Here is a 14,034-nt window from a genome sequence, read left to right as displayed (position 1 = left end):
AGGCCGCTGTTCACTCTGCTGGCCCACAACTGTGGGGCAAAGCACAGCTCAAACCACATCATCAATTCCGCTGACAAAATGACCGTGGTGGGCCTGATTATCAAGAATGAGGAGTCAGAGAACAGAGATGAGATGCAGTCACTAACGGGCCTGTGCAGAGCCAACAACCTGTAGCTGAACATTAATGTTAGGAATTAAAGTACCTTTAAAGAAATTGCTCGAGACAAAAATTGAGAACAAAGAACATTTATTACTACAACAATGCAAAGTTGGGTGCTTCCCCTTACCCTGGGAATACACACACACACTGGGGCTCACCCAACTTTTATACAGTTGATTTCAGTGTAGGAATACCCTCCCCCTTACATTCTTCTGCCTCCTGCTGGAGAGGTTTGGCATTAGGCAATCCTGCCTGCCTACGTGCAATTTCAGTATACTTGGAGAACCGGGGGGGGGTATCCTGTCGGTGTCCCTTCATGTCATTGTCCTTATTCACACCTTCCTGATTCTCGGGGCTACAGTCTCTTGATATGCAGAGTTGACTCATTCTATCTAGGGTTGGCTAATTTCATATGTATAAATCTGTGTATGGTTAGCTAATTAGAAATGTATGACTTGGTACTTCTGTCCAGGGCTAGGAGACCCTTATCTGATCCAGACTACCTCAACTTCCTACATTCTATTGTACCTTACCATTCCTTATCTTAGTCCTATGGTCTTGTCACAAAGACGAGAAGATTCTTATGTTAATCGTGCTGACTCTGCTTTCCTGCATCCTAAGCCCCAAGCTTATCCTGTTTGAACTGGTTACAGCCATTTTACTGATGAACTTTAGTTTCTTCCATGTTCATAATTTTAGATCAATTTTCCCATCTCTCACATTAATAAAACTAAAGAGATGGTTGTTGACTTCAGGAGGGCCGGGGGATGGGGGGTAACCAGGGTCCGTTGACCATTGATGGCTCTACCATTGTGGTTGTCAAGAGTATCAAGTTCCTTGGAGTGCATTTGGTGGAGAATCTCACCTGGTCCCTTAACGCCGGCTCCAAGAAAGCCCAGCAGCGCCTCTACTTCCTGTGAGGGCTGAGGGAACTCCATCTCCCACCCTCCATCATTCTGCAAAGGATGTATCAAGAGCATCCTGTGCAACTGAATCACTGCCCGGTTTGGAAGCTGTACCTCCTTGTTCCACAAGACCCTGCAGAGGAGAGTGAAGTCAGCGGAAAATATCACCGGGTGCTCTCTTCCTACCATTACACATCACATCACATTGTGAAGGACTCCACACACTCCTCACGTAAACTGTTCTCCCTTCAGCCATCTGGTAGGAGGTACCGTAACACTCGGGCCCTGACGTCCAGATTGGGCAAGAGCTTTGTCCCCCTAAGCCATCAGACTCCTGAACATTTGGCGATAGGGCACTGTGAACTTTTACTGTATGTCTTAATATTTTAATGTTTAACTTCAATTATAACTTATACTTTGGTAACTGTAAATCTGCTCCATGGTCCTGGAGAAACACTATCTCATCTACAGTGTGAGCAGGGTACAAACAATAAATAAAGGTTACTTGACTTGAGCTCATGAGCTCTGAGAAGGACACGGACATTTGCATCCAACCATGGTTTCTGGTTAGTCCTGGTTGTGAAGTATGTGACAGATTATATAGAAATAATTTGGGGAGATAGACTGGGAAAGGTTAGAGTAGGTTGCATACAAATACTTTAAAACAGATCTTATTTGAAATACTGGAGACTTCGTGTCCACAGTGACTTTTACTTTGAAGAAAGGCCTATGGAGATTTCACAAGTAGGTGTTAATTGGCCTGATGTTGTGGAATAAATGGAGTATTGTCTTCTAAAGCAACAGAGGAGACATGTGGCTTCTCACACCTTTTGCAGGAGGACATTGATGGGTTCCTGTTTACCTAAAAGCAACAGATGAATGAGAAGGTTGGCTCCTAGTGTTTGCTGGAGGCGGTCATGTGGTTTTTCAAGCAGAGAGGGTCAAACAGGCTGGACCAACCTCCTTGAGTGTGTGTGTGTGTGTGTTTTGACCAGGGAAGCAGCTGGAACTGAAACAGAAGCTCCAATGTGGAAGATGGCCTCGTCACAGCCCTTGTGGTTCATGCAAGAGGAGAGGACTGGCTGTCTAATGTTTCACTTGGAATAAGTGAAACAGAAAGGAACTCTGTGGTGACCTGAAAGAAAGAGGTGATCATCTGGAGAACTCTGAGGGGGGGGGGGGCAAGTTTTGTCAGCAAGACACTGAGGTGACTGATTGAAGTACATCATTCGTGGATGTCCTGGAACAACACATCTCTCTCTGAAAACTGACAAGAACCTTCCTGAGCAGCAACCATTTACCTTTCGAGCACCAAAGCCTGGTGAACTTTATACATGTTAAATTCTGTGCACAGTATAAGAATTGCCTGCAACCAGTGAAACTGGAGGAATGAGGAGCGAGATTGGACTGTGAACCAAAGAACTTCTCTGAACTTACACACACATTACACATACGTGCGCTTAGAATTAGAAGGGGGATAAGTTAGTGATAAGTTAAAGTTTGATTCTATTTTCATGTTTAAAGTTAATTAAAAGCAACTTTTGTTTAAGTAACCATTTGTCTTGGTGAATATCGATTGCTGCTGGGTTTTGAGATCCACTGGGCTCATAACAAGTGTTTGATCTCGGTGACATTGCCAATGTAGCCAGTCACTGAGCTTGTGTACTCCTCGATGTTGACACGACCGTCGCAGGTGGCAACTTCCCTGAAACAGCTCCACTCCGCAGAGCTATTGTGGGCCCCCATTCAGCCACTTCCTGATCTTCTTGCCAACTGACCTAGTTTGCTTTGCCAGCGGTCTGCACGTCAGGATTAGCAGGACGGATCCGTGATCCCAAGTAATGAAGGTGGGGAGCAAGGGGCAGCTTTGCACGCTCCAGGGCCATTGGTGTACCCCTGACCCAGGGTGTTCTCTCCTCTGGTGGTGAAGTTCACGTGCTGTTGAAACCCTGGTTGAAGTCGCTGGCAACAGTCAGGGTACCATCGGGGTGGGATGTCCGGGGTTCACAGAGGACACCGCAAAACTCCTTCATGGCTTCACCCTCATTTGCCAAAGGCAGAAGAAAGACTGGCAATCTCACTCCAGATTCTGTAGTCTCCTGTGTGCCTCTCCTCCACAGGGTCTTCTTTACCTGTCATGGGGAACTGCCCACAGAGTAAAGGACCACTCCCATAGAACCACAAAACACTACAGCACAGAAAACAGGCCCTTTGGCCCTTCTAGTCTATGCCAAAACAACATTCTGCTGGTCCCACTGGCCTGCACCCAGTCCATAACCCTCCAGACCCCTCCCATCCATGTATCTATCCAATTTATTCTTAAAACCTGAGCCCACATTTACCACGTCAGATGGCAACTCGTTCCACACTCCCACCACTCTCTGAGTGAAGAAGTTCCCCCTAAAACTTTCCCTCCTTTCACCCTAAAACCATGTCCTCTCGTATTTATCTCTCTCGATCCAAGTGGAAAGAGCCAACTCACATTTATTCTGTCTATCCCCTTCATAATTTTGTAAACCTCTATCAAATCTCCCATCATTCTTCTACATTCCAAGGAATAAAGTCTTAACCTGCTTAATCTTTCCCTGCAATTCAACTCTTCAAACCCAGCAACAACCAGGTAAATCTTCTCAGCACTCTCTCAATCTCTCTCTTTCCTGTAGTTTGGTGACCAAAACTGCACACAATGCTCCCAATCTGGCCTCACCAATTCTTGTAGAACTTTACCATAACATCCCAGCTCCTGTACTCAATACTTTGATTTATGAAGGCCAATGTGCCAAAGTTCTCTTTACACCCCTATCCATTTGTGACACCATTTTCAGGGAATGATGTATCTGTATTCCCAGGTCCCTCTGTTCTACCGCTCCCCTCAACAAAATCCCACTCTCTTCTCCCTCCCTGTGAATGACACAGAGAGGTTGAGAAGCATTGCAGCATTACACAGTTGAGGAAGTGACCCTCCTGCCCAACTTCCTCATGCTGCCCACCTGAAGTGATTCCATTTGCCCATGACTCTCAAATCCTTTCCTATCCTTGCTCTTGTCCAAATGTCATTTAATTATTAATTCTAACCCCCATCTCTCACACTTGCTGCAGCATCTAATTCCATGTTCCTTTCACCTTCAAGGAGATTTCAGGGAGAGTTTCAATGAGTGATGGGGGGAGGGTAAAGAGAGTTTCACTGTGATGGAAGGGGGAGAGGGAGCTTCACTGAGTGATGGAGGAGAGGGAGCTTCTCTGTGTGATGGGAGGGAGAGAGGGAGCTTCACTGTGTGATGAGAGGGGGAGAGGGAGCTTCACAGTGTGGTGGGAGGGGGCGAGGGAGCTTCATTGTGTGATGGGAGGAGGGAGAAGGAGATTCAATGTGTGGTGGGAGTTTCCCTATTGATGAGAGGGAACTCCCTTGGGGTGGGAGGGAGAGGATGCTTTCATTTGAGGCGTGAGGGAGCATCCCTGTGTGATGTGGGGGTTTCCTTGTGCGGTTGGAGTGAGCTTCCCTATGTGATGAGGAGCTTCCCTGTGTGAGGGAGTTGCCCTGAAAGATGGGGATGGAGAGGGAGCTTCCCTGAGATGTGAGGGAGCTTGTGAGGTGGGAAGGAACTTCCCTGTGACAGAGCTTCCCTTGAGTTGGGGATGGGAGGGAGCCTCCCTAAGATGTGAGGGAGATTCCTTGTGAGGTGGGAGGGAGATTCCCTGTGTAAGGGAGCTGCCCTGCGAGATGGGGATGGAGGAAGTTTCCCTGTGTGAGGGACCTGCCCTGCAAGGTGGGGATGGAGAGGGTGCTTCCTTGTGTGAGGGAGCTGCCCTGCGAGATTTGGATGGAGGGAGCTTCCCTGTGCGTGAGGGAGTTGCCCTGCGAGATGGGGATGGAGAGGGAGCTTCCCTGCGAGTCGAGAGAGTGGAGATACCCGGAGCGGATCGATGACACGGCGCTCGGCTGGTAGCTCCTGGCGCCGCCTGGCGGGTGGGCGTCCGGGCGGGAGCGCCCGGTCCTCCAGGCCGGCCTGCCGAACACCGGCGCATCGATGCCAGCCTGGGCCTGATTGCGGGCGCGGAGCCGGGAGCGGGAGATCGCGGCGGCCCCGAGCGGCCGCGACATGTCGAGTATCAACCACCAGCGCGACTACAAGGCCGGGGACCTGGTCTTCGCCAAGATGAAGGGCTACCCGCACTGGCCGGCCCGGGTGAGCAGGCGGAGGGCCTGTGGGGGTGGAGGGGGAACGGGAGCGGGGTTCACCAGGGCAATGGCGGTATTTACGTAGGGCAGGGCCGGGAGGTCACGTGGTGCAGGCTCCTGTGGAGGTGGGGGTCACGTGGGGCGGGGTCCTGCCTGGAGGTCACGTGGGGCCAGAGGGGGTTTAGGTGGGGGTCATGTGGGGCCACGTGGGGCAGAGTCTAGTGGGGATGATTGGTCACATGGTCAGGTAGGGTCTGGTGAGGGGGGTCATATGGGGCAGCTGGGGGTCACGTGGGGCAAGGTCTGGCGGGGATGATTGGTCACATGGTCAGGTAGGATCTGGTGAGGGGGGTGACGGTATAGGAGGCGTTGCATGGGGCACGGTCTGGTTGGCATGTGAGGGGGTAAGCATTGTCTGGTTGGCACGGGAGGGGAGGTAGGAGAGGGTTAGAAGGGGTCATGGGGGTAGAAGGGGGGTCATGGGGGTAGAAGGGGTTACGGGGCAGAAGAGCAATCAGGGGGGTAGGAGGGGGTCACGTGGGACATGGTCTGGTTGGCACTCACCACCAGTCAGGTAAGGTCAGATGTCCAGTGAGGGGGTAGGAGTGTGATCATGGGAGGGGCGGTAGGAGGGGGGCAAGAGGTTAGAAGGGGGTCATGGGGTAGGATTGCAATCACGTGGTAAGAGGAAGATGGGGGTTAGGAAGGAAGTCACGGGAGTTAGGAGGGGAGTCACAGGACTTAGGAAGGTGTCACGGAGTGTAGGAGGGGGTCACTGGGGTTAGTAGGGCATCACAAGGCGGCAGGAGGGCCTTAGAATAGATTTACAGGGTAGGAGGGTGTCACAGGAGGTAGGAACAGGATCACGGAGGTTGGAGGGACTTATTGGGAAGGGGGTTTCATGTGTGAGGAGAGTGTTTTGTTGTGAGAAGTGGGGGGGCATGTCAGGATGGGAGGGGATCACATTCTTTGCATTGAACATGTATGGCGGTCGGTGGAGTATGAGGCAGTCATAGTATGAGTCGGGTTACGGAGGTGAGAGAGTATGAGAAGATCACAGTTATGAGGGTTCACAGTGGGAGGGTTGGAAGCGATAAGATTGTTGTTGGGTATGGGGGTGTGTCATAGAGTTGGGGTGTGTTTTGGAAGGGTTCACATTTGGAGGGGGAGGATAATGGAAGTGTGAAAGTCAAAGCGGGTGGGTTGCATTGTTTGGAGTATGAAGGGACACATTGGGTAGAGGGGCTTCATCCCTGGTGGAGAGGGCTGGTTTAAAATGGCATGGCTGATCCACGAAGGGAGGAGGGAACTAGGTCAGGAGGGGGGCGAGATTCTCTTTGTGGAAGGATTGATGGTGGTGGTGGGGGGGTGTGTGTGCGTCGGGAGGGGAAGTGGGTAAGCTGGTCAATAGAGGGGCATTGGATCTTTGGGAAGGGGTTGTTATCACAGTTGGAGATCATGGGGTAGAAGGTCACGATGCGTCAGGAAAGGGTGTGGGCGTTATCAGAGGGAGAATAGATGGGTGGATCTGTGTCTCAAAGCAGGCCACTGTTTTGCAGGGAGGAAGGACACACACGGGTTGGAGTTCAATTGGGTGTAATTGGCTGGTGTGGGCTTGTGGGCCAAAAGGCCCTTTTTACTGTGCTGCATGTCTAAAATTAATAATATCCTGACGTGTGGGTTTCCCCTGGGTGCTCCAGTTTCCTCCCACCCTTCAAATCATACCGGTGTTGTCAGTCAATTGGACAGAATGGGCTTGTGCCTGTTACCGTGCTGTATATCGAAAAAAAACCCCAAAAAAATTTGAGTCATGAAACATTTGAAATGACCGTGTCGAGCTGGAGGTGAATGGCGATCATGCTTACAGTTAAATACTATTGGCCTGAGTGCTTTCTCATCTGTTGGTGGATGGTGTCTCTGCTATTGAAGTAAAAATTCAGCACAATGAAATTAAATCCACCTGGAATTACAGGACAGTACAGGCCCTTCGGCCCATGACGTTGTAATTCATTCAGGCGCCTTGCTGCTCGGTGTGGGTGATCGTGTCTCTCCGTCCGTCACGATCTCCGACCCCCCCCCCAGAATTGTAGTCGTTGCCTCCCCCGTTCTTCTTTGGTGAAGGCTCCATCTTTGAGTTGAGACCATAGTCATTGTTGACTTTATGATTGTACATGGGGGGAAAAAAATACTGAAGTGGTTCCCCGTTGCCTTCTTCAGTTGCAGTGTCTGTACTGGACGGGTCACCCTGGCCATTGATCTGCAGAATTCATCTTCCCAGTGTTTATATAATTTCAAATTTGTAGAATCTGCTTGTAGAAACTATCCACCATCTGCAATCCACGGCCTCACGTGACCCTGATTGGGAGATGGAACAGGTACTGCCCCTTGCCCAAGGAAAACCTGTAGGCTCTCGGACGGAAGGAGCACCTTACACCTCCTTTTGCTGAGCTATTGCGCAGCACTGACATTGTACTGGTTGATAAAAACCCTCTTGACAATCTAAACCAGCCATTCTCAACCTTATTTTTAGCCACATGCCCCCTTAGGACTCTACAGTCAAATTTAGTTGGTTTCTCTCCTACCAACGACATAAAAAACTTTTTAAGATTTAAGTCCATGGACCCCTACCACTACCCTCTTTGAGATTGGCTGATTTAAACCATCCCTACCTTTAATTTTGGTAAGTATATTTGGGTCAGCATGACATTGTGCACTGAAGGGTCTGTACTGTGCTGTGTAGGGTTCTGTGTTCCACCTTACATTCATGTGCTCATCTAAGTGTCTTGTAAATCCCCTATTGTTCACTACCACCCCTGGCAATGCATTCCAGGCACCCACAAGTCTCTGCGTTTTTAAAAAAAAATTAGTCTTGATGTCTCCTCTAAACTTCCCTTCCTTCACTTTGTATAGATGTCCTCTGGTGTTTGCAGTTCCCACCCTGGGGAAAAGGCACTGGCCGTCCACCTTATCTATGCCTCTCAGAATCTTGCAAACCTTTATTAAGTCACCTCTCATCCTTCTTTGCACCAAAGACGAAAGCCTTAGCCCTGTTACCCTTGGTTCATAAGAGAAGAAGCATGAGATGTTTTCAATCCAGGCAGCATCCCGGTAAATCTCCTCTGCACGTTCCACATCCTTCCTGTAATGAGGTGACCAGAACTGAACACAATACTAAGTGTGGTCTCACCAGATATTTATAGAGCTGTAACATTACTCACAGCTCCTGAACTCAATCCCGCAATTAATGAAGCCCAACGAAGTTGGGTGATGCGGTTGGTGCAGCGGACAACGCAACGTCTTTACAGCAACAGCGATCAGGACCTGGGTTCAAATCCCACGCTGACTGCAAGGAGTTTGTACATTCTCCCCGCGTCTGCGTGGGTTTTCCCCGAGGGCTTCGGTTTCCACCCATTGTTCAAAATGTACCGGAGGGTTGTAGGTTAATGGGGTGTAAATTGGGCTGCACGGGCTCGTGGGCCAAAATGGCCTGTAACCGTGCTGTATGTCTAAATTTTAAAAAATAACACCATAAGCCTCCTTAACTATCTTATCAACCTGTCCGGCAACTTTGAGAGATGTATGGATTTGGACCCCAAGGTCCCTCTGTTCTTCCACAGACTTCAGTTGCTCCCTCTATGCACTCTGCACAGTTTCTCCACCGTTCCCCTCGCATACTCAACATGTGCTGCTAGGTTAACTAGCTGCTGAGATTACCTCCGTATTGCAAGTGTGACACAAGCAGAATAAAGCAGGAACAGGGAGGGTGGATGGAGCTGCTGAGATGGTTCTTCCAGGATCAGGCATTGACTTAATGGCTCAATTCTGTAGAGGGTGTTTTCCTTCCCAGTGGAGACTGAGCATTGTCCAAGCATTGAGAATTTAGGTAGGAGTAAATGTGTATTTCTCTTAACATAGAACAGTACAGGCCCTTTGGCCCACAATGTTGTGCCGACCTTTTGATCCTGCCTCCCACATCACCCTCCCCTTTAAATTCCTCCATATTGTTACGAGCCCAGAGAACCCCAAAACCCAGCAGCAATAGATAATCACCAAGACAAATGATTACTTAAATAAGAGTTGCTTTTAATTATCTTTAAACATGAAAATAGAATCAAACTTAACTTATCACTAACTTAATCCCCTTCTAATTCTAAGCACACGTGTGTGTAAGTTCAGAGAAGTTCTTTGGTTCACATTCCAATCTCACTTCTGATTCCTCCAAGTTCACTGGTTGCAGGCAATTCTTGTAAATCCCCTATTGTTCACTACCACCCCTGGCAATGCATTCCAGGCACCCAAAAGACTCTGTGTTTAAAAAAACTTAGTCCTAAACTTCCCTTCCTTCACTTTGTACAGATGTCCTCTGGTGTTTGCAATTCCTGCCCTGGGAAAAGGTGCTGGCCATCCACCTTATCTATGCCTCTCAGAATCTTGTAAACCTTTATTAAGTCACCTCTCATCCTTCTTTGCACCAAAGACGAAAGCCTTAGCCCTGTTACCCTTGGTTCATAAGAGAAGAAGCATGAGATGTTTTCAATCCAGGCAGCATCCCAGTAAATCTCCTCTGCATGTTCTGTGCACAGAATTTAACATTTATAAAGTTTATCAGGCTTCGGTGCTCGAAAGGTAAATGGTTACCGCTCAGGAAGGTTCTTGTCGGTTTTCAGAGAGAGATTTGTTGTTCCAAGACATCCACAACTGATGTACTTCCATCAAGTGTGGTCTAACATCCTGTTCCAGAATCTTGTCAAGATTTTGCAACAGGATGTCATAAAGAAACAAAAGATTCAGGGAGATTAAAAGAATTTAACAAATTATGATCTGGAAAGTGTTTCCCCCCACCCCCTGAGCAGAATCAATGGGAACTTTCAAAGGACATCTAATATATGGAGACCACCCCCACCCCCCCACCCTCCACCTGATTTGAGGAGGAGAAGCAGAGGTGACGACCCTATGGGACAGTGACCAAGGCAGTGAACCAGCAAAGGGCCCGCAGCCCGTTGGCAACTCAAGGTGAGGAACCCACGCGGGCTGCTGGTGCCTGTGGTCAAGGGGCTGCAGACTGCTCAAGACTGGCTCAGGGAGTACCAGGTATCTGAATTGGGATGTGAGAGGGTGCTGGAATCTTCTCGATCATGTAAGAGGTTCGGATCTGGAGCTCGGTTTGCCGATGGTTTGGACTAAAATCTGTGTCGATGCAAGGTCTCTGGAGGAAGTATCTCTGGGGTTTTTGCTTCTCTTTCTCCCACTGTCAGGGGCGCTGGGCAACCTCTGCTGTTGGCCCGTATTCATGTGAATTTAGGAGAACGGGGTGGGGGGGGGGGGGGGAAGGGATCTCATTGAAAAATTTTGAATGTTGAAAGACCAGGACGGAGTAGATGGAAAAAGGTTATTTCCCACGGTGGGAGAGTCTAAGACAAGAGGGCACAGCTTCAGGATTGCAGGGCATCCGCTTTGAACAGAGAAGTGGAAGAATTTCTTTAGCCAGAGGGTGGTGAATCTGTGGAATTTGCTGGTCGTGGAGGCCAGAAATTCATAGGTTCTTGATTAGCCAGGGTTATGGGCAGTGGGGCTGAGTGGGAGAATAGATCGTGATTGAGTGATGGGGCAGACTTGATGGGCTGAATGACCTATTTTGCTCTGATGTCTTGTTCGCTCAGTGGGTGAAATGCCTCGCTTGACTCCATCCAATGAAATTCTTTTGGACAAATGCGCACAATAGGTCTGATATAATCAGAAACTGATATGGATGATAGCGGGCTGATTAAGAGAAATTGTCTCGAGAATTATCTGTATGAATTATAAATATTGTGCCTTTGATCGGTTCAATATGGAGACTGTTTACCACCTTACCCATTACAGAGCTACAGTTGCATATGGTACATTGACAGGAAAGCTGAGGTTAATAGACATCGAGGGGAAGGCATTCGAAGATTCAAGATTCCTTAATTGTCATGTAATAAAAACAATGTTACACAGAATTAGTTTTTGTCTGCAGTAAGGCGGGCAGATTTGCCATCGGCAGAAACTGCTAGAAGCGCCTCTTACAGTCAGAGAAAGAGAAGCAAAAGAGAGTCGTCATGACCCCGCCTCCCTCCCCGAGTCACTGTGTCCGTGGATTCGCGTCTGCAACCTCACTGTCCAGCGCAAACCCATCAGCAGTCTGAGCTCCAGCTCTGAACCTCCAACGTGATCAGGAAGCCTTCAGCGTCCTCTCGCATTCCGGTTCCCATGTCCAGTGCCCCCTCAGCTAGTCTCCAGCAGCCTGCAGCCCGCTGTGAATCCCGTGACCCTCATGGGCTCCTTGCCTCGAGTCACCATCGGCCCCCTCCCCCCCCCCCCCCTCCGATGTGTTCTTCAGCCGCAGAGTCCCTTGCTGGTCTGCCGCTGTGGTCACCGTCCCCGTGGGTCATCTCTACTTCTCCTTCTTGGGTGGGGGGGGGGGGGGTTGTCCCTGTTTTCTGGTGCCTTGCGCCAGTCCTCTGCTTCCCCCGTTGTGACAGCTGCCGATCGTGGGCGCTGCCCTCTAGAGCCCAGCGGACACAGAATTGTTAAATAAAGCCACCGTCGGCTCCGTTAACAGGCTGTTCAAAGCCTGTGCAAAACTGACAGCAGTCAGACTAGGCAGGTGTGCTGCCTCTCCACAGGTCCACGGCAGCGCTGCCGATACACCAGCTCTGGCAGTGCCGCCGTAATTGCGTCCAGTGGTGGAATTCCTTCCTCTCACTCGGGTGGGGGGGGCGGTGGGAGGGTTGAGTGTAGTCAGTGGAGGCCAGTTTTCAGCCCCTGGACATCACTGCAGTATCCTCACTAACCGCCTTCATCTGCTTCCTTCACGGCTCGTGTCCATGTTCAGCTTCAGGACATGAGAAATAGGATGAGGAGTCGGCCAGCAGGGCCGTTAAACTTGCTTCGCCATTCAACAACGTCGTGGCTGATCTGACCAACCTGCCTTTTCCCCAGCACGAAAGTAAGAAACCATGTCTTAAATCTATTTAACGAGGCAGACCCTGCTCCTTCCTTGGGCAGAGAATTCCACAGATTCCTCTCTGGGAAAAGCAGTTCCTCCTCATCTCTGTCCTAAATCTGCTCCCCTGAATCTTGATAAATACCAGAGGACATCTGTTTACAGAGAGGGGAAGAAAGTTCAGGGAGAAGTCAGAGAGTGGTGGCTGCCTGGAATGCATTGCCTGGGGTGGTGATGGAGGCTTGTACAATGGGGACATTTAAAATTCTCTTAGACATGCACATAGGCTCCTAGAACGCTTCCACCAGCGTTGTCTCCGCTCCATCCTCAAAATTCATTGGAGCGACTTCATTCCTAACATCGAAGTACTCGAGATGGCAGAGGCCGACAGCATTGAGTCCACGCTGCTGAAGATCCAGCTGCGCTGGGTGGGTCACGTCTCCAGAATGGAGGACCATCGCCTTCCCAAGATCGTGTTTTATGGCGAGCTCTCCACTGGCCACCATGACAGAGGTGCACCAAAGAAGAGGTACAAGGACAGCCTAAAGAAATCTCTTGGTGCCTGCCACATTGACCACCGCCAGTGGGCTGATATCGCCTCAAACCGTGCATCTTGGCGCCTCACAGTTCGGCGGGCAGTAACCTCCTTTGAAGAAGACCGCAGAGCCCACCTCACTGACAAAAGACAAAGGAGGAAAAACCCAACACCCAACCCCAACCAACCAATTTTCCCCTGCAACTGCTGCAACCGTGTCTGCCTGTCCTGCATCGGACTTGTCAGCCAGTCGAGCCTGCAGCTGACGTGGACTTTTACCCCCTCCATAAATCTTCGTCCGTGAAGCCAAGCCAAAGAAAGAGACATGCACATGGATGCAAGTAAAATAGTAAATTATAGGTGTGAGGGAGGGAAGGGTTAGATTGATATGGGTCAGCACATCATAGGCCAAAGGGCCTGAACTGTTGTGCAATGGAGTTTAGAACACTATCACCCAATACAGGCCTTTGACCTTCGATGTTGTGCCGACCTATATATTCCTACTATTAAAAAAAATTAAACCCTTCCTACCCTCTATTTTCCTTTCATCTACGTGCATGTCTAAGAGATTCTTAAATGCCTCTAATGTTCCAGCTTCTACCACCACCCCCCTGGCAATGCATTCTGGGCCCCCATAACTCTGTGTAAAAAAAAAACATATCCCTGATGTCTCCCCTAAACTCTCTTCCCTTCACTTTGTGCAGATGTCCCATGGTGTTTGGTATTCCTGCCCTGGGAAAAGAGTGTCCACCTTATTTATGCCTCTCAGAATCTTGTAGACCACAGAACATTACAGCGGATCAAAAGGCTCTTCAGCCCTTCTAGTCTGTGTTGAGCTATATTACCTGCACCCAATCCATAGCCCTCCGTATCCCTCCCATCCATGTACCTGTTCAAATTCTTCAATGTTAAAATTGAGTCCACATTCACCACTTCAGCTGGCAGCTCGTTCCATACTCCCGCCACTCGCTGTGTGAAGTAGTTCCCCCTAAACGTTTCCCTTTCACCCTTAACCCATCTCCTCTGGTTTATATCTCAATTATCTGGGGATGAAGGGACAGTTTCACGCCATCTAGAAGATGGCATTTTCTCTGCACTCCCTCAGTCCTGTCCCAATCACAGTGTGGAGCTCCCTCAGTACTGCCCCTCCCACAGTGTGGAGCTCCCTCAGTACCGCCCCTCCCACAGTGGGGAGCTCCCTCAGTACTGTCCCTCCCACAGTGGGGAGCTCCCTCAGTACTGCTCCTCCCACAATGGGGAGCTCCCTCAGTTCCGCCCCTCCCACAG

The 14,034-nt window shown here is 49.7% G+C and overlaps 1 protein-coding gene across 1 annotated transcript in view; it reads left to right on the top strand.

Annotated features, from left to right (window-relative positions):
* Positions 1 to 5,061: 5,061 nt before the first annotated feature.
* LOC138764473 (hepatoma-derived growth factor-like) overlaps positions 5,062 to 14,034 on the top strand; it is a 29,311-nt gene continuing 20,338 nt past the window's right edge. The window contains exon 1 of the mRNA XM_069940449.1: positions 5,062 to 5,252. Within this exon, the coding sequence (XP_069796550.1) occupies positions 5,166 to 5,252 (87 nt within the window). The 5' untranslated portion in view covers positions 5,062 to 5,165. The remainder of the gene's footprint in view (positions 5,253 to 14,034) is intronic.

Source organism: Narcine bancroftii, chromosome 5, assembly GCF_036971445.1.
Source record: "Narcine bancroftii isolate sNarBan1 chromosome 5, sNarBan1.hap1, whole genome shotgun sequence".
NCBI classification, from domain to species: domain Eukaryota; kingdom Metazoa; phylum Chordata; class Chondrichthyes; order Torpediniformes; family Narcinidae; genus Narcine; species Narcine bancroftii.
Note: the sequence above shows the minus strand (reverse complement) of the source record. Positions and strands in the feature narration are given on the sequence as shown.